This window comes from Monopterus albus, unplaced genomic scaffold, assembly GCF_001952655.1.
Source record: "Monopterus albus unplaced genomic scaffold, M_albus_1.0 scaffold515.1, whole genome shotgun sequence".
Lineage (NCBI taxonomy): Eukaryota > Metazoa > Chordata > Actinopteri > Synbranchiformes > Synbranchidae > Monopterus > Monopterus albus.
In genome coordinates this window covers 45115-68756 of record NW_018128395.1, presented here as the reverse complement: position 1 = coordinate 68756, position 23642 = coordinate 45115, and the positions used below count along the sequence as shown (strand labels likewise).

General features: G+C 42.8%; 2 protein-coding genes across 5 annotated transcripts in view; one reads left to right on the top strand and one right to left on the bottom strand.

Moving 5' to 3' along the window:
* Positions 1 to 17189, top strand: part of LOC109952919 (MAP/microtubule affinity-regulating kinase 3) — a 44104-nt gene extending 26915 nt beyond the window's left edge. Inside the window, exons 11-20 of the mRNA XM_020588246.1 lie at positions 108 to 220; positions 516 to 663; positions 1491 to 1708; positions 2145 to 2248; positions 2736 to 2888; positions 3756 to 3847; positions 5082 to 5229; positions 6243 to 6269; positions 15558 to 15602; positions 16850 to 17189. Coding sequence (XP_020443902.1) covers positions 108 to 220; positions 516 to 663; positions 1491 to 1708; positions 2145 to 2248; positions 2736 to 2888; positions 3756 to 3847; positions 5082 to 5229; positions 6243 to 6269; positions 15558 to 15602; positions 16850 to 17186 — 1385 coding nt within the window. The 3' untranslated portion in view covers positions 17187 to 17189. The remainder of the gene's footprint in view (positions 1 to 107; positions 221 to 515; positions 664 to 1490; positions 1709 to 2144; positions 2249 to 2735; positions 2889 to 3755; positions 3848 to 5081; positions 5230 to 6242; positions 6270 to 15557; positions 15603 to 16849) is intronic.
* A 1202-nt stretch (positions 17190 to 18391) lies between these two features.
* Positions 18392 to 23376, bottom strand: LOC109952917 (creatine kinase, testis isozyme). 4 transcript variants are annotated; one of them, XM_020588243.1, is made up of 8 exons: positions 23217 to 23376; positions 21130 to 21331; positions 20303 to 20457; positions 20083 to 20215; positions 19421 to 19592; positions 19192 to 19315; positions 18914 to 19103; positions 18392 to 18744 (listed from the first exon to the last, which is right to left on the bottom strand). In XM_020588243.1, exons 2-8 carry the CDS (start codon positions 21320 to 21322, stop codon positions 18566 to 18568), a joined length of 1146 nt encoding a protein of 381 aa, XP_020443899.1. In that variant the 5' UTR covers positions 21323 to 21331; positions 23217 to 23376; the 3' UTR covers positions 18392 to 18565. The 4 variants fall into 4 exon arrangements, with proteins under 4 accessions (XP_020443899.1, XP_020443896.1, XP_020443898.1 ...); XM_020588240.1 differs by lacking the exon at positions 21130 to 21331 and adding an exon at positions 20571 to 20758 and having other exon boundaries at positions 23217 to 23370; XM_020588242.1 differs by lacking the exon at positions 23217 to 23376 and adding an exon at positions 21786 to 21889.
* Between the last annotated feature and the right edge of the window lie 266 nt (positions 23377 to 23642).

Genomic DNA, 23642 nt, shown 5'->3' with positions numbered 1-23642 from the left:
TCAAGGAGCAGTTTTTCTCTAGCATCATGGTCTGTCAGTCATTTAGTATGTTTACACTTTGTTAAAATGGTGTTTGTAATATTTTTAAATGGGTTGTGTGTGTGCAGATGTGATGGTGGGGATGGGCTACAACCTGGAGGAGATCCAGGACTCCCTGGCCAAGATGAAGTATGATGAGATCACAGCCACCTACCTGCTGCTGGGCAGGAAGGCCTCCGAGGTACAAACACCAGCCTGTTGTTATTACCACACTACAGTTAATCTACAACAGAGAGTACGGCGACATCACCACACAATAAACCACAGCTTAATGTAGAAAGTCTGAAGTTTAATTAGTGGAGATGAGATGTTTTCCTACATTTTTAGCCAGAGAGGAGTGAGTGTACACAACCCAGTCTGCTTCTGGCAGGATTGTCCACATGTGTGTAGACTACGGAAATCTAAAAGTACAATAATCTGTAGTGTAGGTTTTGGTGTCTGTATGTTTCAGCTCCCTCTGTGTGTCTGTTCCCCAGCTGGAGCCCAGCGACTCGGCCTCCAGCAGCAACCTGTCTCTGGCCAAGCCGAGGCCCAACAGCGAGCTCAACGGCCAGTCGCCCTCCCACCTCAAAGTCCAGAGGAGCATCTCCTCCAACCACAAACAGAGACGTTATAGCGAACAGGGTGAGGAGGACACGGCATGTTGGTGCCAACATTTAGTTTCTCCTTTGGTTAATAAATGCGGCATTATTTCTCATGTTACACTTTTATCTGTGGTGCTGTGCACATTTTCTTTTCTGGAGTTGATTGAAAATGAAGCACACAGCTCACACTCCTTTTCCTCCTAATAAAGGTTTCTGTCAGCAGCTTGTCGTCAGGCTGATAAAAGCGGTTAACTCAGATCAGTCACATGGCTAAGGCACTTGAATCTTTGGCTTTATTTGCACAGCTCAGTACTGTCCACTGTGATAAACCACTGTGACCTCAGTTTGTGCTGCTTCCTCTCAAACGAAATCTGTGCGCCTCTAACGCAGTGACCACAGCACTTTCAGTGTTCCTGATACAAAAACAGTAATAGTTTGGTAAAAATATTAGTTATTTTTCAGAACATTTTTGCCATTATTGGCTAAGTGGGTTGCGGGGAGGCGACATGGAGCACACTGTGCTTGGGTATCTGGTGTGCTGCACTGTATCAGTGTCGTAGGTCAATGAATAATCAGCCAAATGCTTTAGCTCTAACCACGTGTCTGCTTTGGCCTCGAGCTGATTATTCGTCATTAAAACATGCATATGTGACAGATTTTTTTTTTGTTTTCCAACCATACTTTAAATCACCATACTTTGAAAATGTGTTGGTGATTATGTCCTATAACTTTCACTTGGTGTCAGACTTGTTGTTCTTTCAAATGTCGGTCATTTCATTTTAGATAAAAGCACTTAAATTTGAAAATGCTGCTTCACTATATTTGCGTCGCCCATCACACAGCTGTCTCTGCTTTGCCTCTGTGTAGTTGGTCAGAACGTCGCTCCAGGGATGGCTCATCCAAAAAGGAGTCAGACCACCACAGCGGAGAACAACGTGAAGGAGGAAGGTGGAGTCCAGCTCCGTAAACCCAGCACCCCAGGGGGCCGCGGCGCTCCACCCTCCAGTCCTCTGCTGGGCAACGCTAACAACCCCAACAAGGCTGACATCCCTGACCGCAGGAAAGGCGCCACCACAGGCCCGAGCGTGAGTAACTTTATCACAGTTTTTTAAAAAGATACATCTTAACTCGTACTGAAATTATTATCTGGTAAAGTTGAGTTCTTTATAGCAGAGCTCAAATACAACTCTTCATGCTAGTAGCGCTAAGAAGGGTCAGCGACATCCTCCCCGTCTTTACAAACAAAATAACTGGCAGACACTACTCACTACAGAGATTTGTGAAATCGGAATAGTTTGCCAACCCACATCTCAACTGTGAGTCACCGGTGTTTGCCAAGTATTCAGTTTTTCTGAGGTCTGTTGGGCGTCGTCTGCATTTTAATTTGTAACGTGCTTGTTTCTGATTTTTGTTTTTAAATACATACGATTAGGTAGGAAACAGCCTGCCTCATCTGCCTCGTCTAAGCATTCGTTGTTCAACAGTATAACATCAGATTTTTCCTTCTGTCTTGCTTTGCAGAATATCACTGCATCTGCTGGCATGACCAGGAGGAACACGTATGTCTGCAGTGACAGAAACAACACGGACCGCCTCGCCGTCATTCCCAACGGCAAGGAGAACAGGTGAGAGGGGGCGTTTGCTGCCTTCAACATAAAATCTATGTGAGCACAGTGAACAGAGTTTGAGCTGGTGCCACTTTTACGTCTTCTCGGTAAAGTACAGTAGCCACAAAAGCTCTGTTATACACTTTATAACCATTTAATGAGATGACTGAGCTTTTTATGGATCCTGTCCTCGAACACCAGTGAGTGTCTTTTGCCAATATTGTGGTCTAGGTGCTGTCATACTCATTATGAACATGAATGTGGATGTTGGTAGGTTCAGCGTCAGCCTTCCCAGCTCACACTGGCTGAACTTCTTTAACAGCAGTGTTTCAACACTGAAGCTCCTTTATTGTTAAAAGAAATTGCAGACAGGATCCCTTGTTTCATTTCCTGGTTTCTTTCTTTTTCTTCCCTCTTTCTTGTATTTACTTTTCCATTTTCTCATCATCTTATTTTTGCCTGTGTGTTTGTGGGGTGGGGGTGTTTTGTCTTGCGATGTGACCAGCATGACTGAGATGGCTTGTGCCACTAGCCCCTCCTCTGCCTTGTCCAGTTCGGTGCGGCTGAGGTATCAAACCGTCAGCCCTTTGTACGCTTGCCAGACAGGCTGGGCCACGCTGCCCCACTCCTACTACGTGTTGGACTACTGCTCGCCCAAGTAAGACGGCAGGGCCCCAACCCCCCCGTCAGGGATCCGCCCCGTTTGACCCCTTGCTAACCTGCACATCAGCCAGCTTCTTCACACCCCAACTAAATCATGGACACCACTTCCCAGGAAGAACTGGCAGGACAGTGTGCATCCAACTTTTTTTGTGTGTCAGTGTCTGAAATGCAGATTTTAGACCATTTAATATCTGACAATGAATATACATTTAACTGAAGTGCATCACCTCGTTTGTTCAACCAGGTATGAAACGGTTAGATGTGAAGCAATGATTTCAACATACCTGTATGTAAAGATATTTTAAATATTGTTAAAATATAATGTCACTGTAGACGATTAAAACCCTACTAACTAACAGCAAAGTGAAGAAATGGGAGCAAGTGACATAGTTTCAAACCTTAGATGATGCTGGACAGTATTTACACTAGAACCACAGATTCTTGATTGGAAATAATATCAAGACTGCTGCAGATTAGGTCTATAAATAAAAGCATCAGTAACAAACCTGTAGTGACCTTGATAAGGGAAGCTGGTTTTCTGGACCATGTTGGCCTCTTTTCGAGGTGGCACACCTGATGTGGGGATGTTGCAGTGCAGCACTCTGCACCCGCTGGGGCCCCCCCATGTGAGACGGTGTTCACACTGTCTGTTAATATTAAAATCAGTGAAGCACATCAACCAAAACAAGTCTCACCTGTGGCTGGAGTGTGCTGGGTGTTTATTTCAGACACTGATAAAAAGGTGGAGGCACAAGTACAGAAAACTGTGTATACACACTGAAATCAAGCTGCGGCCGTTGACAGACGAGGCCTTAAACTCTGTGTGTTTAATATTTTCCAAGTGTAATCCTCCCTCTGCCAGCCATAAACTGGAGGACCTCTTGGCTCTGCTGCAGACATTTGCCATAACAAACTCTCTCAACTCTGTTCCTGGTCTCTTCTCTATCCTCTGCTGTGAACTTTGACCCCTGGTCTTTCCCATCTGGATCCTTCACCTGTTGGTGTCCGACAGGATGGCTGAGCTTCACCATTCACTGGCTCCCAGCACTGTTTCTGTTTAGATTCTTAACTGATCAGGGCGCAATTCTCTACTTATTAAGCGCTCGGTGTCCAGGGTGGGAAATCAGTGATAGATGCAGCTGCTGAATTTCTTTTCTAAAATTATCTTTGGTTGGTGAATTAATGCAAAACTGCTTCTTTAATTGCACTGAAAGATGATTTGATCTTGTTACCACAGGGACCTTTCCAGAGGCCCATGAACCAGGTTAGAAAGTCAAGAACCTAATCCTCATTTTGACCGAAGGAGCCGGGGTCTAAGTTTATCCTTGGACCACAGTTCATAGCCACCAGAAAGTTCCCATTCTTCACACTGTCCTACAGACTTGGGGTAGAGTTTGAGTCTCAAAACACATTGTAATTTTTAATCTGTAGTCAGTCTGGGTTTCCTCAGAGAATCAGAGTTCACATGTGCCAAATGAACTTTTTCATTCTTCTTGCCTACTGTAAAGTGTCAGAATGGCACTGGACAGACATTTATGGAGTCAAAGTTCAGTTCACTCCAATCTGAACTTTAGCTTCACAGCCTTGCAGAACAGTGGTGTAGTTTGTGGGGCTGTGGCTATGCACACCCTCTCTCACTGTAGGAAACGGTCTCGCTCTGCACATTATCAAACTTCAAACTAAAACATTTTATTTATGCTTTTATTGTCCTCCTGCTCTTCTACCACTAACCAAACTGTTCAGTACCCACCAGCTGATGTGATTGGCTGCTTTTACCTTTTTTTTTTATTATTGAATTTCCTACCCTGTTGACATCAAACATGCAAGACTAATTTTGCGTGGCAGCATTAGAAATCCATGTAGGAATAATAAACTCTTTGCCATGTTAGAGATAAGGAGGGAAATGTGATTTTTCCAGTGCAGTAGTATGCTTGTGTACCAGTCTTTGACCTTCACTGTAAACACTGACCAGGATTAGTCTGATTATTTTGGAAAGAAGCTTTGCAGAAGCATTTCAGACTGAGTCAGCGTGTCTGTGTTGGCTCCATCACACTCAGACAGTAGACCAAATAGTACCTACCAGTTCAGGTACAGGCACACTGAAGTACACATCTGCAGAGGAAAAATTATGAAGCTGTCAGTTTTTGAGAATGAGTAGATTGAAACATCTCCCCTCCCTCCACCTCAGCAGCGCAGCTGAGAGACCGCCGCACGGCCACGTACAACGGGCCGCCGGCCTCGCCCACCCTCTCCCACGATGCCGCCCCTCTCTCCCAGACCCGCAGCCGTGGAACCAGCAACCTGTTCTCCAAACTCACCTCCAAACTCACCCGCAGGTAGGCGAGGACACACCCGACATCAATAAAGCAGGAGTTTAGCTCTGAAACCTTCATTTACATGCACGTATTCACTGCTTCTGAGTTCTTGATGTAAATGCTGAGGACTTGAATAGAAAGCGGACGGACTTCATCCCTATTCTCAGTGTAATCTCCTGTGACTCTGTCTGTTCCTATTACAAGCCAATCAGCACAGTGCCTTGCAGATATAGGATGATTAATTACAGGCTGGGGGAACACTTGACTGTCCTGTACGATGTGATTTATTCTTAAATCTAAATTGTTCATCTGTCGCTGCCCGGTTGCCTGCCAGAGAGAACTGAAACTGCTCTGGATGAGCCATAGTTTCACCTTTACTGTCAGTTCCTGGGCCATAACACAAGTAATTTCAGCCAGTATTACTTCTGTGATTCATTAAAGAGGGTTGCTGATCATTTTCCTGCATTATAGTCATGAAGGCGTCTTCATGCTACGCATACAGTGAAAACACACTTTGAGTTGGTATTATGTGGATTAAATCTGGAAACGTTTTTGGGCTCTCAGGGTTCACCACACAGCTTGTAAAAAGGGCTGGTCAAAACTATTCTGATAACGAATGGTTAATTTTTTAGGCAAAATTTCTAAATGTTCCCCTGAGGTTTTGAATTTCACTAAACATTGTAAGACTTCACTTTGGACTTTTCATTCACCTTTACTCTGCGGCTTGCTGGCATTTAATAGACCAAATCATAAAGAAAATAACCAGCAAGCATTTAAAATAATTTTTAGTTTCAGCCCTAATTTTAATAAAGCACCTCACCCTGTTCCTCTGAGGCAGCCAGCCAGCGACATCTCTCCTGTAGTGACTGACCTAAAATGAGGAATTGAAATCATTCGATAATCAATGACAAAAAGGATCTTCCTACTGTTGCTGATTCAATCACCCCATTTTTGTTTAGATTCCTCATACCCGCCCCTCCTCCTTTCACTTCTCCTTCACCATTTCACTGTTTCTTTGTCTGATTCTGTTGTAGAAACATGTCATTCAGGTTTACCAAAAGGTAGGACTCTTGTACTGCCTTTCAAAAAGTAACAACACCTCACAGCTTCCTCTGAAACTCTACAGATGTGTGGGGCTGCTGGCGCTGAACTAACACACTGCTTAGCAGAAAAGAACAAACTCTGGGTGCATTTACACACACACACACACACACAGGTTATAATCAGATTAATGTCATCACATTTTAGTTTTAACATGTTTGAAATTACAATATTTTTACCCTCATAATACTTGATGTGTTTACTTTTACTCTAAAGGAATAGTTGGACAAAATTTCTGTGCTTCCTTGCCGAGAGCTGGATCAAAATGTTGCTCTCGGGTCAGATCTGTACTGTCAATACGAAGCTGCAGCCAAGAGCTGGTTCTCTTAGCGCAAAGACAACAGGGAAACGGCTAGCCTGGCTCTGTCCAAAGGTGTAACGCAGTCCACCTACCAGCACGTCTGAATCTACTGATAGAATCCAACACAGTTTGTTTATCTGTACAAAACCCAAAGCATGTGCAGGGCTGTTTCCTGGCTCTGAGCAGTACTGTCCTCTCCAGCTGCTTCCAGCCAAGAACCAGTTCTGCATACAGTAAAATGGTAAACTGTCATTTTTACACTAAAGGTTGTTGTACAGATTAAAGCAGGGGGCTTTCACAGTCTGACTGGGTTGGATTCTGATTGCTGGCACCATTTGGGGGCAAATGGTTCAGTGGGTAGAGCAGTCATCTCCCAACCGGAAGGTTGGAGGTTTGAATCTTGGTGCCTCCAGTCCATATGTCGAAGTGTCCTTGGGCAAGATACTGAACCCCCCCATTGACCCAATGGTTAGAGCCATCAGTTGAGGTGGCGCCGCAGATGGCTGCCTCGGTTCTGTACCGGAAACATTTCCTTGTGTGTAACCTACCTGGCCAATAAAGGTGATTATTGCACAATACGCAAATTCATAAGTCCAATACTAAGGAGTATCTTGAACCTTTTTGTGTCTCTTTCTTTTTTATTAGCAAATACCAGTGTTGAAACTGTGCCGGTAACATTAGCTGTCTCCCAGTTTTAGCTAATTAATGTAAATTAATCATCTCTATCCAAGCTGCTGATGGACTCGGCCCAGGATTGTTTGTTTGTGAGTGACGGCACACATCATTGTGTAACGTCTTTCTACAGCCGCCAGTGAACTGAATGTTTGTAGTTTAACAGGGTGGCTCTGGTCTTCTTGAGTTACTTCTCCGAGAACCTTGATGCCAAATCCGTGGCCTAATGCTGTACCTGTCTCATTTACCTCACACAGTATCTTTACCTTGTGTTTCTCCCTCTGTGCCTCAAAGTCTGAAAACGTCTTGATTAAACATGTATGCATTAATCAGGTGCTGGTAGGCAGATGTTGTCCCCCTTGGACAGAAACGGGCTAACGATTCCCTCATTTCCTTTTTTTTAATGCTAAGCTAATTATGTGCCAGTGTACTGATTGTGAGAATGGTATCGATTTTCCCATCAACGCTCAGCAAGAAGGCAAATAAGCGTATTTACCAAAATGTCAAACTATTCTTTTAAGAGGGAGGGGACATAATAACTAGTGAAATATGACAAACTTCAACAAAAGCGTATTCATTTCCACCTTAACATTTGGCACATCTAGAAATCCGACTGTGGCATTTAAAGCATCACTCAATCCGTCAGTTTTTGCATTAATCAGGTTTTAACTTGTTTCCTGGTGTGTAAATGTCCTCACTGTTGCTGTGGTTGGTCTGAGTGGATAAGGGTTGATTGGGAGAGCAGCTCTCCTTGAACTTTCAGTCGATTAACCAATAGCAACGACAAAGCAGCTTGCCATTAATCAGTCGCCAGTGCATGCATGGCGACGCTTCTCACAGCTGCTATTGATTTTGTTTTCTCACCACAGTGATGGAAACCTCTCTCTGCTGTTAGACGGTGTTTTAAACATTATCCTGCTGCATTATTAACCATAAAACGTGTTTTTCTTTTAACTCTCTGGCGCAGAAGTAATTTTTTGTGATGTATCAGCAAGAAAATGCAGTTTTTAGACAAATAGTAAAAATGTCTGGGACTAAAAACAGATTTGTCTTTTGTAAGTACAGCCTTGGTCTAGGTTGTCGTGTTTGTGTAGGACTTTGATTTGTCCAGTGGTGTAAAGTTAAGCTGTGGATATACAGCACTTGCATTTGTAGTCACTGAAGTTTAGTTTTCTATTGTGTTTCAGGAAAGGTTGAAGTACTTGAAGAGGTTTTCTGGACTTCTGAATCTTTATTTTTCTAACTTTAAAACCAGTGTGAGCTTCAAAGCAACTTGATCCAATTTTAATTTTATTTATTTATTTAAATAACATGGCCCAGCTCCAGTATTTTACTTTCTATATGTCAAAGTTTTCAGCCATCATGACTCCGTCAGGGTGGTGTCTGAGGTAGTTAATGGTTACCTTATATATAGTGTATCAGTCAGTACACCACTATTAAAAAAAGTATGCAACTTATTTATCTTTTTAAAATGACCAAACATAAAATTAACCATAATATTTCTAATATTTTTAAATATGTCTTAACCCATCGTGTTAAGATGGTTGTTTTCCAGTACAAAACAACACTCATTTAACATTTTATGTATGTAGTGTCTTTAAATCTGATAACTAGATTAATCTTAGCATCAGTCTGTATTCACATTAAATTATAGGTTTAACCTTTTTCCACTTCTACCTTGAGATGACACTTTTCTGTGTTGTGCCCTGCACCGTTGGCTCTGGTCGGACCCTGTCAGTGGCCTTTTGGTCAAGTCAGCATGTTGAATAGGCGGCAGACCCCATCAGTGAGAGAGACCGTGCTGATTGGCTGTTCAGCTTAGTGTGGTTTCTCCTCATTTTTCACTTCTACAACTTCCTTTCTTCTTCCACAAATAAAGACTGAGGGCTGACAGCACCAGTGCCATTTCTAACGACTTATCAGACACATTCTCTGTTAGAAGCAGATGAAAACTGTGGTGAGCGAGAGCTGCTTTGTTTACAGTTTGTATATCCACAGTCCCAGGTCTTCAGCTTTCCCTTTCTGAATGATGAACACAAACTACTACCGCCTGCTGGTAAGGAGACATATTTCCTCTCACGCAGGTGCAGAGCGTATGTGGGAGCTGGCGTTGGCTGTAGGCTTTGCTCTGTAAGGTGGCGCAACAGTTGGCCTTGGTTGCTGCTGTTTCTTTGGTGTTGGCTTGGTGCATCTCTGTTCAGATTTAGATTTTAAAAAGTCCTCAAACAAAAAGGTGAAGCATGTAGTAAAGAGTGTAAGATATCTACTGGATTCATCTAACTCCGACTGCTGAAACTTCACTTTATCTTAACTTTGAACCTTGAACAGTCATTTTAACGGAAAAATTGGAAGTGAAAACTGTGGGTTTTGTCGCTTACGGAGATTTTCTGCTTGTGCAATTCCAGCTACCAGTAACTGCCTCCAATTATTATACTTTCTAAAGATAAACTACACGTGAGCCTGTTGGTTACAACCCACCGTTTAACAAAGTTTGATAAGATGTCAAACCAGTTCTTTGAAAACAAATGTAATCAAGTGGATTGGGTTCCTCTTTTACCCGAACCCATTTGAGAAATTAAAACCTCTGTATTCAGGAGCAGCTTGTCTTAATCTTCCATGTTAGGAAAGAGTCCTAATCATTTTCAAACATTTATCACATAAAATTCTGTGGATTCCTGTGGATGCTTGAAGTTGGGTCACTTTATTTCTCCCTCTAACAAAGTTCAGGGTTTGAAAAGAAGGCTGTGAAACTGATGGGCCACGATACTGAGGTAACTTCACAAGCCAATTGGATTCCTGAAATAGGCATTTTGAGTTATTAGATGGCTGTAGTCAAACTGTGAGGATTATCAGTATCAGCTTCTCTGAACAGTGGCCCTCACAGGGTGCAGTCCTGAGGCTCTGCAGCGCCCTCTCATGGCTGATTTGCAGACAATTGTCTTATTTTGGCAGCAGCAGCAGCATCATCACCATCCAGAGGCTTGTGTTTGCCAGCTCGTTTTTCATCGGTCACCACCATCCTCTCATCTCACTCTTTATCACCTCACTGAGATTTTGTTTGTCCTCATTCATATTGAGGCCTGAAACTGACGAAACGTAGTCGGAGGTTATCAGACAAGGCACAAATAAAACTGAGTCTGTTAATCAGTAACACTGCTACTCAAATAGAATTGAGTGTAAAAAGAAATAAACTTTTATACTTTTTTTTTAAATTTCCAGTTTTAAAAACACCTTTCTTTTTCTGTTCCTCAAAGGTGACATCTTCAGATGACCAGCAGGACGAACCCCAGTGATATTCACTTTATTGTGGTATAAATGCAGAATCCTCTCATTGGAGAAGCTGAAACCAGAGACTAGGATGTAAACAAACAATATATTTAACAAATTATATTTTTGTTTAATTTTCCATCGACCAAAACACTGGGTAATCACTTCCACTCTATTCTGGACATTCCCGTCTCGTTATCGTACAACTGGGAGGAAAACTGGAAATTTTCAAGTTGGAAATGTGTGAAAACAATTAGTAGATGTTTAAATATGTGCCAAGACAAAAACAGGAAACTAAAGGTAAATGTGAGCTAAAGATAGATGAATCAATATAAAAATGTTGGTTTAGTCAAATTATGGTTGGTTAAAACAAATCTTTTTATAGACCTGGTAGCAAACGACCGATTATTTGATCATCAGCTATGTTGATAGATTAAATATTAGATTTTTTTTCAGGCAAACATTTTGCCTCCTAAATGTGATGATTGGATGTGTTTGAGATCTGGTTCAGGTCTTCATGTTCCCCTCAGAATGAATTGTAAGAACTTAACCAGATTATTGGACAAAACAAATTACAGAGGTGGATCAACAAATAGCTAATATTGGCATGCTAACAGGTTAAACTAGGATGGCGATGTTAGGCCTGCGTAACGGCGTCACAAACAAAACTTGATTCACCTCTGATTTCAGAAGTAGAGTTCTCAAAACCTGACCAAAAAATAAAAACATGCTTCAGTCTGGATGAAAAACAGGCGAAAGGTTCTTGATTAAAAATCTTTATTGAAATGTAAGCCAAAGCAAAAAACGATCAGCTTTTCCATTTCACTTTAAACTCCATTTGAATGATTTCCCTAATGATTCTGTGTTAAATAGCTGTTATATTTTGTGCTTGTCTGATAACGGTTCACTTTATTACTGTCACTTTCGAGCGTCTGTATATTTCTGTTAAAAATTGAATCCTCATCACATTTTTGGACTTGACCACTGAGTCTTTGCCATTTCTTCCTCAGGATGTTTTGGGTTCTGTCCCCTCCCGCTCCCTCCTCCACTCATCTCCTCACAGTTTGTGTGTTGTTGTCTTCCTAACCTTCCTGTGTCCTTTAACTTTGACCTCTTGCTGCTCTTCCTCTCCGCCTAGGGTCAATTTTGACCCGGCCAAACGGCAGACAACCAAAACAGGGCCTGCCATCCCTTCTACCCAGGGAGGAAAGACCCTTAGTAAGTCCTCTGCCCAGTCTCTGTCAGCCTTTCCTTCCTTTTCATCATCCTTCCATGTTTTTTCTTCTTTTTTTGGCCTGTCGTCTTGTCATACATTCAAATATTCTTTCCCTCTCTCTCTCTTTCTTTTTTTGTCATGTGTCCAGTGAGAAATCTGCCGTTTCCTCAGATTCCCATTTTTTTCTTTCAGATTCAGGAGCAGAAGATATAGAGAGTTGTAGGACGATGAAGAACTAGAGTAAGGGGCTGTTTTCAATCCCTCAATCTCTCTGAGACAAAAGTCTTGAGTTATGTGGAGGGACTCTCCTCGCCTCACCCCTCACTCTTGTGACTTTCACAGCCTCTCTGACCGACCCAGGACCTGCTGTCGGTCCTGTCTGTTCACTCGTCCTCTTGTTTGTCGAGTCTCTCGAGCTGTCAGGAGTTAGCACAGTCACTTCCTCCTCCACCCGTCCTGTTTTTCTGTTCTCCAGGCTGCAGTGCATGCTGGGAGCCTGCCACTATACACCCGTCCTGTCAGTGGAGCAGGGAGCTTACTGCTTAGCTGCTTTGAATCTAATGTTCTGATATATTACTAAGCCGTTTTTCTTATTTGTGGTGATTCAGGGACTGATGTAGAACTAACATGATCAGTTATTTAACTTCAAAAATAATTCAACTGAAAAGCAAATGTTAATATATACATTTAAATAAATAGTATAAAAATCTAAAGACGTTGCAACGTTATTGCATTTCCACGACCTACTGAAAACTACTAAGCACAAATAGAATATATATACATATATATATATTCAGTATAACTCATTGTAATGCATATCTGGTATTTAGTCTCTGTATGGGGAGTAATAGAGAAGCTGAGCGGCCCGATCCTATAAATGACATTGAATTTTGATAATACAGTAGATTAGAAAGAGTTCTGATATTCTATAAACCTAACTAAACTTTACTGCCAAAGAATGTATGAGAAAATGATTTTAGTCAGAGGAGATTTTATGTTGAAGGAAATAAGAGCCAGAACGTACCTGAGAAACGGGGGCCTCTTTGTTAAAGGGGGGTGAATATATGAAACGTTCACTAGGTTCAGGAAAATGTAGAAAAAGATGTTTAATAAATATGAGCTGAGTTTAACGTGGCCTTGTGCATATTACATGAAACGTCGTTGTTGGTTGTTTGCTTCTCACTTTGCTGTTTTGAACTACTAGTCACGGTTTGACAAACACTTCTTGGCCACGCGATGGGCGGGGCTAGTTTACAGACCGTATTTTGACAGCACAGGGTGGAGAAGCTGGAATAACAGGGGGGCTGTAGGCAGCAGAGGGTCATGGGAGGGTGTAGCTGAGAGATGCCACATCCTGTCTCACTGTCGCTGGGTTTATCAGACAGTGGGGGAATCTGAGCTAATGCACGTTTAAACCCAGCTTCTTCTCTGCTTTGCACCGATGGAGCCAAACAGTCACAGTCGGTCGTGAATGAAAAGTCGATTTTGGTAGAGAGACACTGTGGGCAGAGATCTGACTGGAGGATTGTGACAGGTTTTCACTGACGAGCGCGTTGAGCATTCTCACGTCCTTGTTAACGACAGAATGGATCCCGTTGAGCTGTTGAACGTGTTGCTGCTCCAGTCACAGGCACAAACTTAGGGAACATTTGGTTTGATTTTTAGAGCTTGAATGTCGGCCAGCATCATGTTGCAGGGAGCGTTTCCCATCTGTATCAAGCTGAACCAGGTGCACACTCTGTGTGTGTGCTTCACGTGTCCACAACACCGGCAGTCAAACACTCCCAGTGTTGTGAACATTACAGCTGTGCTTGTTTGCTTTTTCATGGCTGCTAGTGTTAAGATTAAGTAACTTCCTGTTCCAGTGCTGTACATGAACTCAATTTGTCAAAAATGGTACAAGAAATGATGAAAGAAAAACACTACACACAATCAGGGTCTTCAGTCATCACAGCTCAACTAATGTGAAGTCACACAGTGAACAGTCAAATGACAAGTTTTGCACAAATAGAATATATATACATATATATATATTCAGTATAACTCATTGTAATGCATATCTGGTATTTAGTCTCTGTATGGGGAGTAATAGAGAAGCTGAGCGGCCCGATCCTATAAATGACATTGAATTTTGATAATACAGTAGATTAGAAAGAGTTCTGATATTTTATAAACCTAACTAAACTTTACTGCCAAAGAATGTATGAGAAAATGATTTTAGTCAGAGGAGATTTTATGTTGAAGGAAATAAGAGCCAGAACGTACCTGAGAAACGGGGGCCTCTTTGTTAAAGGGGGGTGAATATATGAAACGTTCACTAGGTTCAGGAAAATGTAGAAAAAGATGTTTAATAAATATGAGCTGAGTTTAACGTGGCCTTGTGCATATTACATGAAACGTCGTTGTTGGTTGTTTGCTTCTCACTTTGCTGTTTTGAACTACTAGTCACGGTTTGACAAACACTTCTTGGCCACGCGATGGGCGGGGCTAGTTTACAGACCGTATTTTGACAGCACAGGGTGGAGAAGCTGGAATAACAGGGGGGCTGTAGGCAGCAGAGGGTCATGGGAGGGTGTAGCTGAGAGATGCCACATCCTGTCTCACTGTCGCTGGGTTTATCAGACAGTGGGGGAATCTGAGCTAATGCACGTTTAAACCCAGCTTCTTCTCTGCTTTGCACCGATGGAGCCAAACAGTCACAGTCGGTCGTGAATGAAAAGTCGATTTTGGTAGAGAGACACTGTGGGCAGAGATCTGACTGGAGGATTGTGACAGGTTTTCACTGACGAGCGCGTTGAGCATTCTCACGTCCTTGTTAACGACAGAATGGATCCCGTTGAGCTGTTGAACGTGTTGCCGCTCCAGTCACAGGCACAAACTTGGGGAACATTTGGTTTGATTTTTAGAGCTTGAATGTCGGCCAGCATCATGTTGCAGGGAGCGTTTCCCATCTGTATCAAGCTGAACCAGGTGCACACTCTGTGTGTGTGCTTCACGTGTCCACAACACCGGCAGTCAAACACTCCCAGTGTTGTGAACATTACAGCTGTGCTTGTTTGCTTTTTCATGGCTGCTAGTGTTAAGATTAAGTAACTTCCTGTTCCAGTGCTGTACATGAACTCAATTTGTCAAAAATGGTACAAGAAATGATGAAAGAAAAACACTACACACAATCAGGGTCTTCAGTCATCACAGCTCAACTAATGTGAAGTCACACAGTGAACAGTCAAATGACAAGTGATTGATTAAATCAGTTATAGAAGTCTTTAAAATATCAGTGTTAAAAATGAGGCTGGATGATACTTCAGTATTATTTACTTTCCATTAAATTATTTTGGATTTATAGGATCATGTTTATAGTTTAATAAAATTAAAAAGTCTGAAAATTAATTCTATAATAGAAGTAAAAAAGCACTGCACTATCATCTCAGTGCCTTTAAATCATTTCTATTAAAAGCTGTGCTGTCTGCTGTCACTTCTAAAGTTCACGTTAATGTTGTTAATTCTGTCGTGTTCTGTGATGAAAGGTGTTTTTCTTTGTGTCGGCTGCTTTTGGTTTCTGTGTAAGATCAGTCTGAACGTTCATTGCTGCTGATTTCTCTCATGATCCTTCACTGGTCTTAATGGAAGTAAACGCTTCCATTTCTCTCTCTGTTTTTCGGTGGTGGCTCTCGTTGCTTCACCTCTGTCACTCTCCTTATTACATGTCACATTCACTCTTTTTATTCACTGGAATTGATCTAAAATTGTCGTGTACAATCCACATCTTTGTTTTTCTCCCTGTCTGATCAGAGTCTCAACCGAGTTTGAGAGAAACGGGAGACTTGAGGGCTCAAGGTGAGGTTACCTGCCTCCTCTGCCCTCCCCTGAATAAACGTAGGCTTCCGTTTGTCCACGTCTGCAGGCTTAGACTCTCTCTGCTCTGTTTGTCCGGGGATACGTCAGTATGTCGGACGCTGTGTTGTATTCCAGCCTCGCCTTTGACTGCTTTGGCTTGTTTTTATTTTGAACGTTTGCATGGCACTGTGCTTGTGCACCGCTCTGTGAGCATGGCATGTTTGTATAAAATGCTCCAAGTTAATTCAGAACGGGTCTGTCTACCCCCAGTTTACATTCACAGTCCCAGAGGTGAGTTTTCAGAAACTCTAAAGCAATCTTTGAAAACCCAGAAGGTCCTTTAAAAACACTTACTCTTCTTAACATCTGGAATTAAAAAAGAAAACAAAGTTAATCTACTACTTTAAAAAATCCTGTTTCACAAGTTTTCACTGAAATGTAGAATTTCTGCATAGCTTGTGATTTAGTGTAATTATAATAACAGTAATAAACATTTTCATTTTTTGATCTTTTTTTTTTTTAAACATCCAAATATTTTCTTGTATCCGTTTATTTTTTTACATGATAGAAGATGAATATCTTCGGTACGTGGGGAATTCTAACGGGCATTTCCAGTTTGTTTTAATGCAGATTTATCATAAACAGAACTGGCAGATTAATCTAAAATAACTAAAGGTTAATAGCAGCTCTGGTGTCATCTCCGGCTACCTGGCTGAGAAAGTATTTTGGTACTTTTAGGTTTTAGTCTTTTTGGGTTTTTCAAAGTTTAGTTTGTTTTGGAAAAACCAATGTTTAGCTCTGATTTGATGGCATGACGTAAACAACCTGGGGCTGGGATGTGTCCTGGGTGGAACCAGCCACAAGCTAAATATTCTTTAAACGAATACATTTGCTTTCTTGCTGAGAAATAGTGCAGGAAAACACAAATGTGTAAATTCAGTTTTTGTTCAGATTAAACAAAATGGACTGTGTCACTCAGTGGTGTTAGCTGTTAGCCTTTGTGCTAAGCTAACTGGAGTGTACAAAATGGTCTGGATCTTCTGGTCTAACTCTCAGCAATACAGCAGATAGCCCTGCAAAATGTCAGACTACTCCTTTAAAATGTGGCTCATAGTGACAGACATCATGTTTTGTCTTCAGATGAATGAAAAGCTTAATTCTTTCATGAAGGTGGGTGTTGAATCTTTAAATCTACCCTGAGTCAAAAACTGAAGCTTGTCTTTCTTTTTGTTCTGGTCTCCCGACAGTCGCCATGTACCTGGGGATCAAAAAGGAGAAAATAAAGACGGTAAACCCCGCTCCCTCAGATTCACTTGGAGTATGAGGACCACCAGCTCCATGGAGCCTTGCGATATCATGCGGGAGATTCGCAAAGTGCTCGATGCCAACAACTGCGACTACGAACAGCAAGAGAGTTTCCTGCTTCTTTGCGTCCATGGGGATGAGCAAGCCGAAAACCTGGTCCAATGGGAGATGGAGGTGTGCAAACTGCCCCGCCTCTCGCTCAACGGCGTCAGGTTCAAACGGATATCCGGATCATCCATCGCTTTCAAAAACATTGCTTCCAAAGTTGCCAACGAGTAAGCTGTACAATCATTCGTAGCAGTTTCCAAATGTCTCCTTTTTTAAACAGAGTATGTATCGAATATTCTAATGTATAGATTAAGGCTTTTGGCAATAATCAACTGAATTACATACTAATATCTCGGTCTGCTCTGGCCACACAGGCTCGACATGGAGTTGAATATGATCTGTTATGCTGTGAATGTGGACAAAAAGCATTTCTAGTCTTATTTATTTTTCTTTCTTTCCTGGAAAAAGAAAAAAAATTACGTAGTGTTTTGTTTTCAGTGTAAATAATGTATCTTTGCAGACGGCTTCACTGCAATACTTTTTTTTCTTTTGTATTTCTTTAATTAGATGGGCAGTCTGTAAATGCCCACATGGTTAAGGGTCACTCGTGTCGCAATTAAAGTATCTTGTCAACTTGAATGCTTTGTCTCAAGCTGATCATTGACAGGTGACATTGTTTTCAAGGTGAAAACAAATGTGATTTGCAGCTCCAGTGTGGAGCTTCTAGTATCGAGTTATTAAAGCAGTTGATTTTAACTATAGTTTAAAAAGTAAAAATGCTTTAATCTGTGCTTATACCTTTATAAAATGTTTTGGCACACTTGTCTTCCTAATGGTCCTTTTGGTTTAGCTCAGACCAACTTATTTTTACAACCAGTAGGAACCATTTCCTGAAAATGGTCGGGTCTGAACTGAAGCTAGGATGTCTTCTACTGGATCCTACAATTCCCATAATGCCATTCAAGCTTTACACAATGTGATGAACACTTCTTTCAAACCCTTCAAGTTTCAAACTCACTTTTAACAGAAGTGTTGTGTAGAAGGGTGGAGTGGCCCTTTAAGGCCATTAAGTTCATGAAATTGTGTTTTAGGTAAAGCTAAATATGTCACTGACTAAACTATATACAGCACAAGTTTAAAACATTTTGTTCTAAACAGCTGCTGCCTTCAGGAGTGTTTCTCATCCCAGTCCAGCTTGTGGATTACAGTCTTTCAGCTGAAGTCAAACTTTAAATTTCTACACATGTGAGACTGAGGTGGTGATATATGAATCAAAGTCTGCAGGGGAACATTTGTGATACTTCAGTTTTGTCATCTCTCAACCAGTTTATAGAAGAGCACAACAGTTACCACAGTTGCAGGTCGCTCAGAGTGAAAGCCAACTGCACCAGGGTGATGGGATTTGTGATATTTTAACATCAGTCTCACTGCAGGGATCAGAGTTCCACTTGAACTGCATGTTTTATTCAATTCCAGATCCATCCTCACAGTACAGGAACTGACATCTTAAATACACAAACAAATCCAGACTGTAGTACTGAGTGCATTCTAGGACAGGGTTAAACATCCAATCCCAGGGAAGGGGATGGGTGCATGGCTTTAAGATGGTTTTACTTCTGAGCGGGCATGAGGTCATCAATGGACTGGCCCTTCTCCAGCCTCTTCTCCATCTCAATCAGCAGCTTGATTCCATCAACCACCATCTGCATCAGCTCCACCTCAGAGAAGCCCAGCCTGTCGGCATTAGAGATGTCAAACACTCCGCCGACAGCAGCCGTGTCCACGCCACCTGATGGACAGAAAACAAAGTTTAGCTCTCTTCCAGACCAAACTGGGTGACTTCATAGTCTAGCTGGTCCATCCAGCATCTTAGGGCAAAAGATGCATTTACTTTACTACATCAACTTTAAGATGTAGATCAATACTGCAGGTAGAAATTCAAAATCGAGATGTTGTACCAGTTCCACGTTTCTGGAGTCTCAGCCTCTTGAGAACCTCCCCAAACTTGGCGTGTTTGCTCATGTGGCTCAGTTTCACGTGTACGCCTGCACGCAGACCTGTGCCGAGGTTGGATGGGCAGGTGAGGATGTAGCCCAGGTGCTCGTTCCACATGAAAGCGTGGCCTCTCTCCTTGAACAGGCTCTCAATCTAAACACAAAAACAGGGCTGCTCATGCAGACAGGAAACCTCCCACAGCAAATGGACTTGTTCTGAAAGAACCTTGTGTCCTACCAACCTTGGTGAGACCGGTGCAGAAGCGAGTGAACACTTCCTTCATGTTGCCTCCTTTCTGCATGGAGATCACACGCAGGTGGTCTTCCTCATTCACCCACACCAAGAATGTCTTGTTATCGTTGTGCCTTAAGTCAGAGACAGAAAAAGTGGAATTCAGCTTCAAAATCAACTCTACCAAGAGCAAGACTTACAAAGGCTGGTGACAGATGGCAGTAAAAACAAAGCCTCACCAGATGCCCCTGGCGTCAGGCCAGTCACGGGCCATCCCTGAGGCCAGCAGCAGAGGAGACACTGGCTTGTCAAACAGGAAATGGTCATCAATGAGCTGCTGCTGCTCAGCTTCCGTCATGTCCTTCAGGGCGTAGTATTTCCCCTTCAGGTCTCCAGTCAGGGAGGCCAGAGCTGCAGGGACCAAAGGCTGGTTTTAAAATTATTCTTCAAAGCAAAATACTAACGCTGGCGCTTCAGCCTTGAATTGTTCAGGTTAGGTGATGAAGAATTGCCTGATTAAGGCAAAACTATTTTGATAACCATTAGTTATTTAGAAAAAAAAACCCTGGTTCTGCTTTCTGAACTGCAAACTCAGATATTTAACAAACAGCTGATTGTAGGTTAGCTTTACTGTGCTGCCATGTGTTACTCTAGCTGCTGCCACTAGAGGGCACCCACTGCCACAGTGAGGCCAACAAGCATCATGCTCAACCTCACTGGGATCAGAGCAGTGTCAGGCCACAGACTCATGTTCTGGTGTTTTACACAACAGAAGCATTCAGCTGCAGCCACCTCTCCATCTGGCTGGATGATGGCACCAAGTACTGATGCAGTCAGTGTCAGTACCTGTGCTGTCAACATTACCCAACTCTCCGCAGTCACCGGTGAAAGTGGCGTTTACCTTCGATGGAGAGCTTCTCCACAGCGCGTCTCTCTCCTCGGCTGCAGTGTGGGGGCAGGCAGAAGCCCCGGATGCTGCGCCCTGTGCGGACGCGGGAGCTCAGAACGTAGTTGGGGTCGAGGTCATCACCACCCTAGGAGAGAATGACAAATGCTGGTTTCTCTGGTCAGTGCCACTGTTACACATTCAGCCTGGTGAAAGGGCAGCAGTGCTGCAGTACCTTCAGGTGGGCTGGGTTCAGATCAGTCTTGTGCTTGTCTGTGGGTTTGTATCCTCCATGTCTGTCATGAATCACAGTGTCCAGCAGCTCCTTGAAGACCTCGTACGTCTCCTCATCTCCAGCAGCACAGCCCACAGTCAAAATGTAGGGGTGGCCTACACACAAAGTCAAAGTCACAGGAGGCAGTGGACAGGAAGCAATCTACCGTCCTTGCTAACTCAATGTGCCGAGTGTCATCTGGCTTCAGGATGGGACTGTGGTACTGTACCAGGATTATCAACCCCTGTCTGAATGAGATCATCTAGGGTGAAGCCACTGGGCGTCTGTCTGTCCCTCAGCCGTTCGTACATGGCCAGAGTCAGGACCTTGGCCATGTGGTTGTTGTGGTTACAGAGATCTGGGAACTCTTCCTCAACTGAGTAACCCCTCAGGGACAGCTTGGCCATACGCTCAGAGCTACACAGAAACACAGTCTACAGGGTGAGAGACGCTGCCTGCCATAGTCACCAAGTTAATCTGAATTCTCTCTGTGGTTCCTACACCAGTCACACTGTTTGGGCTTGGCTGCAGCTGATAAGCTTTTACAGCTGACATAAAACTGAAGGTTATCAGCTGCTGCAAACTTTATGTAACACTGGCAAGCTTCCCATTTACAATAAAGCTGTGCAACATGGCCCTGAAAATGAGGTGGAGGTCAGAGTTTCTAATTGTCAGCCTTTAAAAGTTGTACCCCCCTGACAAGGTCACAGTGCATTGCCCCGCGGGAACAAAGGAGCCTGAGCGCCGCGATCGGACTGGACGGGACAGGTGGCCGTTGGTGTTTTTACCTGGGTTATCAACCCCAGTCTGAATGAGATCATCCAGACTAAAGCCACTGGGTGTCTGTTTGCTCCTCAGCCGCTCGTACATGGCTGGACTCAGGACCTTGGCCATATAATTGTTGTGTTTGCTGAGGTCGGGGTACTCCTGCTCCGAGGTGAACTTCATCTTCATCTGGTTGTGTGTGTTACCGAAAGGCATGGCTGATCCCTGGGCGGAGGATGGAGGGGAGAGATGGTGAAAAGAAGCCAAACTAATAACGAGATTGTTGTGGATGTTCGAATGCAGTGACCAACAGTTAAAGCGCAGACAGACGATGAAACCTCCGCACTGAACAAAGTGTCCTGACAGCGTTTACACACTTACAGACATGTATAGCAGTTACATTTAGAGACCTGATGCCACGTATCGCAACAGTTCATACGAAAACACACGAGGCCAGGACCGGCTCTGAGCCGCCCCGCCACCGTTTCATCGTTAAACACACACATTCAGCCTGTGTAACGGAATTAGGATGAAATTAATTCCTACCTGCTGTTGGACTTGTGTACGACTACTACTATTACTACTACTATTACTATTACTATTACTAGTACTACTACTAGTACCAGGGGTCGATACAAAGATTCCTGTTTTTCCAGCCGAGGAGCTCGCTCTCACTCACCGACACCGTCCCGACAGCTCTCCGGTCAGTGCGGTGTCCTCAGACCGGGATTTATAGAAGAGCTTTCCCCTCCCATCGGTCACCATTGGCGGTCCATTCATTCAAGTGGACGCGCTGATTTGCTCCGGTCAGGACTCCTGCACGTTGACACTTCACTGCTAATTCATAGTTTGTACAATAAGTCGCAGTTTTCAAATAAAATACAGTGAACAGATCAAAACCAGCGACTTGCGTTCAATCTATGAATTATACATTTACATGGAAACGGTGATCATGTGTAAACTGCCTATCATCAGTTATAATTAGCACCACAATGCTACTCACACATGGAAACATAGGTCCATCTAATAATCCAGAATTGTAATATATATCTAATATTGATGCTTTAAGTACATTTGTCTCCCAATACCTTTGTGCTTTCACTCAGAATCCTAAAAGAACTGATTTGAAGTATTGTTATAGTGTTGTATTATTTCTTCAACTTACGGGTCCACAAAGTTAAATTTATGGTGTTTTTAGAGAAGAGTTTCTCTAGTGTTGGGGTGTATGTGCGTCTACGATTGGAGCCTCAATTGTTCAGTGAATCGCAGATCTACAAGTCACCCGGACGCCCTCTTTGTCTCCGGAGGGAGTTTATAGATCAGTGAACCGCTTCATCCGGTTTTACTGTCGAGACAACTATCCCTAAAAACAAGCCCACGTGTGAGGAATGAATGGATGACAGTCAGTAAAATTCACCTGCACACACACACACGGTGCTAAGAGCAGAAACCGTGGTTTACTGACCTTAATTTGTGTACGTTTTTCAACTTTAACATCCTGCCTGGAGAAGGTACGTTAAGTCGCGAGTCTCTAACAGTTCGCTTTGCTTGGTAAAACAGCGCTAACGGTAGCTAACGTTGCTAACGCTAGCATGTAGCATTAGCAAGTCGAACGTTCTGAATTGATTAAAGTGTGTTAGTAAAGTAACACGAGCTTACAGGCACTTTGCACTGTGACCTTTCTGTATGTTTAAAATTTCAAATTGTGTTAATTTATAAGCTGCATTAAATAAGTGCGTTAACGTTAGCTAATTGTGTTTGATAAGGGATAACTAGCTAACGCCAGTTGGCATCAGTTGGGATGATGTCATTAAATTAGCAAGTTAACTTATTCAGTTGGGCTTTGTGTCAGATACGTTTCTCAATCAGTTTGTTTCATTAAGCAAAACATATCTCTTTTAATAAACCCAATGCTCAGCTAATCTTATCCCAGTTTCCCCCCATCTAGTATCTTTTCTAAGTTAAACGAAACATAACCCAAGTTATAATCCAAATCACTGAAACTAACGTTATTTAACGTGGAGATAGACTTTGCCACAAATTCAGATTTACTCCAAGAAATGTCGCAAATGTAGCATCAGATAAATATTAATTCATCCATCTCACTCACATCTCCTGCGTGTTGTCTGACATGTTTCCGTCCGTTTGCTTTTCGGGAAGCCACAAAATAAATTCGTCTCCTTAAGTTTAGCCGTTAAATGGAGCAGCTGCTAACGTTGTTGCTTTTCCGCTGGTAAAATGTAGAATAGGAAAAATAACGTAGTCCTCGTCGTAATTGAGAATAAACTAAAGAGGGTCCACAGATGTGCTGTTACCATGGAGACGTGGCTCCGTTGCCTCCTCAGCGGTGGAACGAGTACTCAGATCTTTTCCTTGAGTAAAAGTAGAAATACTCTGTTACAGTTAAAAGCCCTGCACCCAAAATGTTATTTAAAGGTGGCTGATAAATCCAGTGAAAATTGAACAGGACGTGATGTGTCTCCGTGACACTGCTGCGATGGCAAGACAAGTTTATTTATATAGCACATTTTCATAC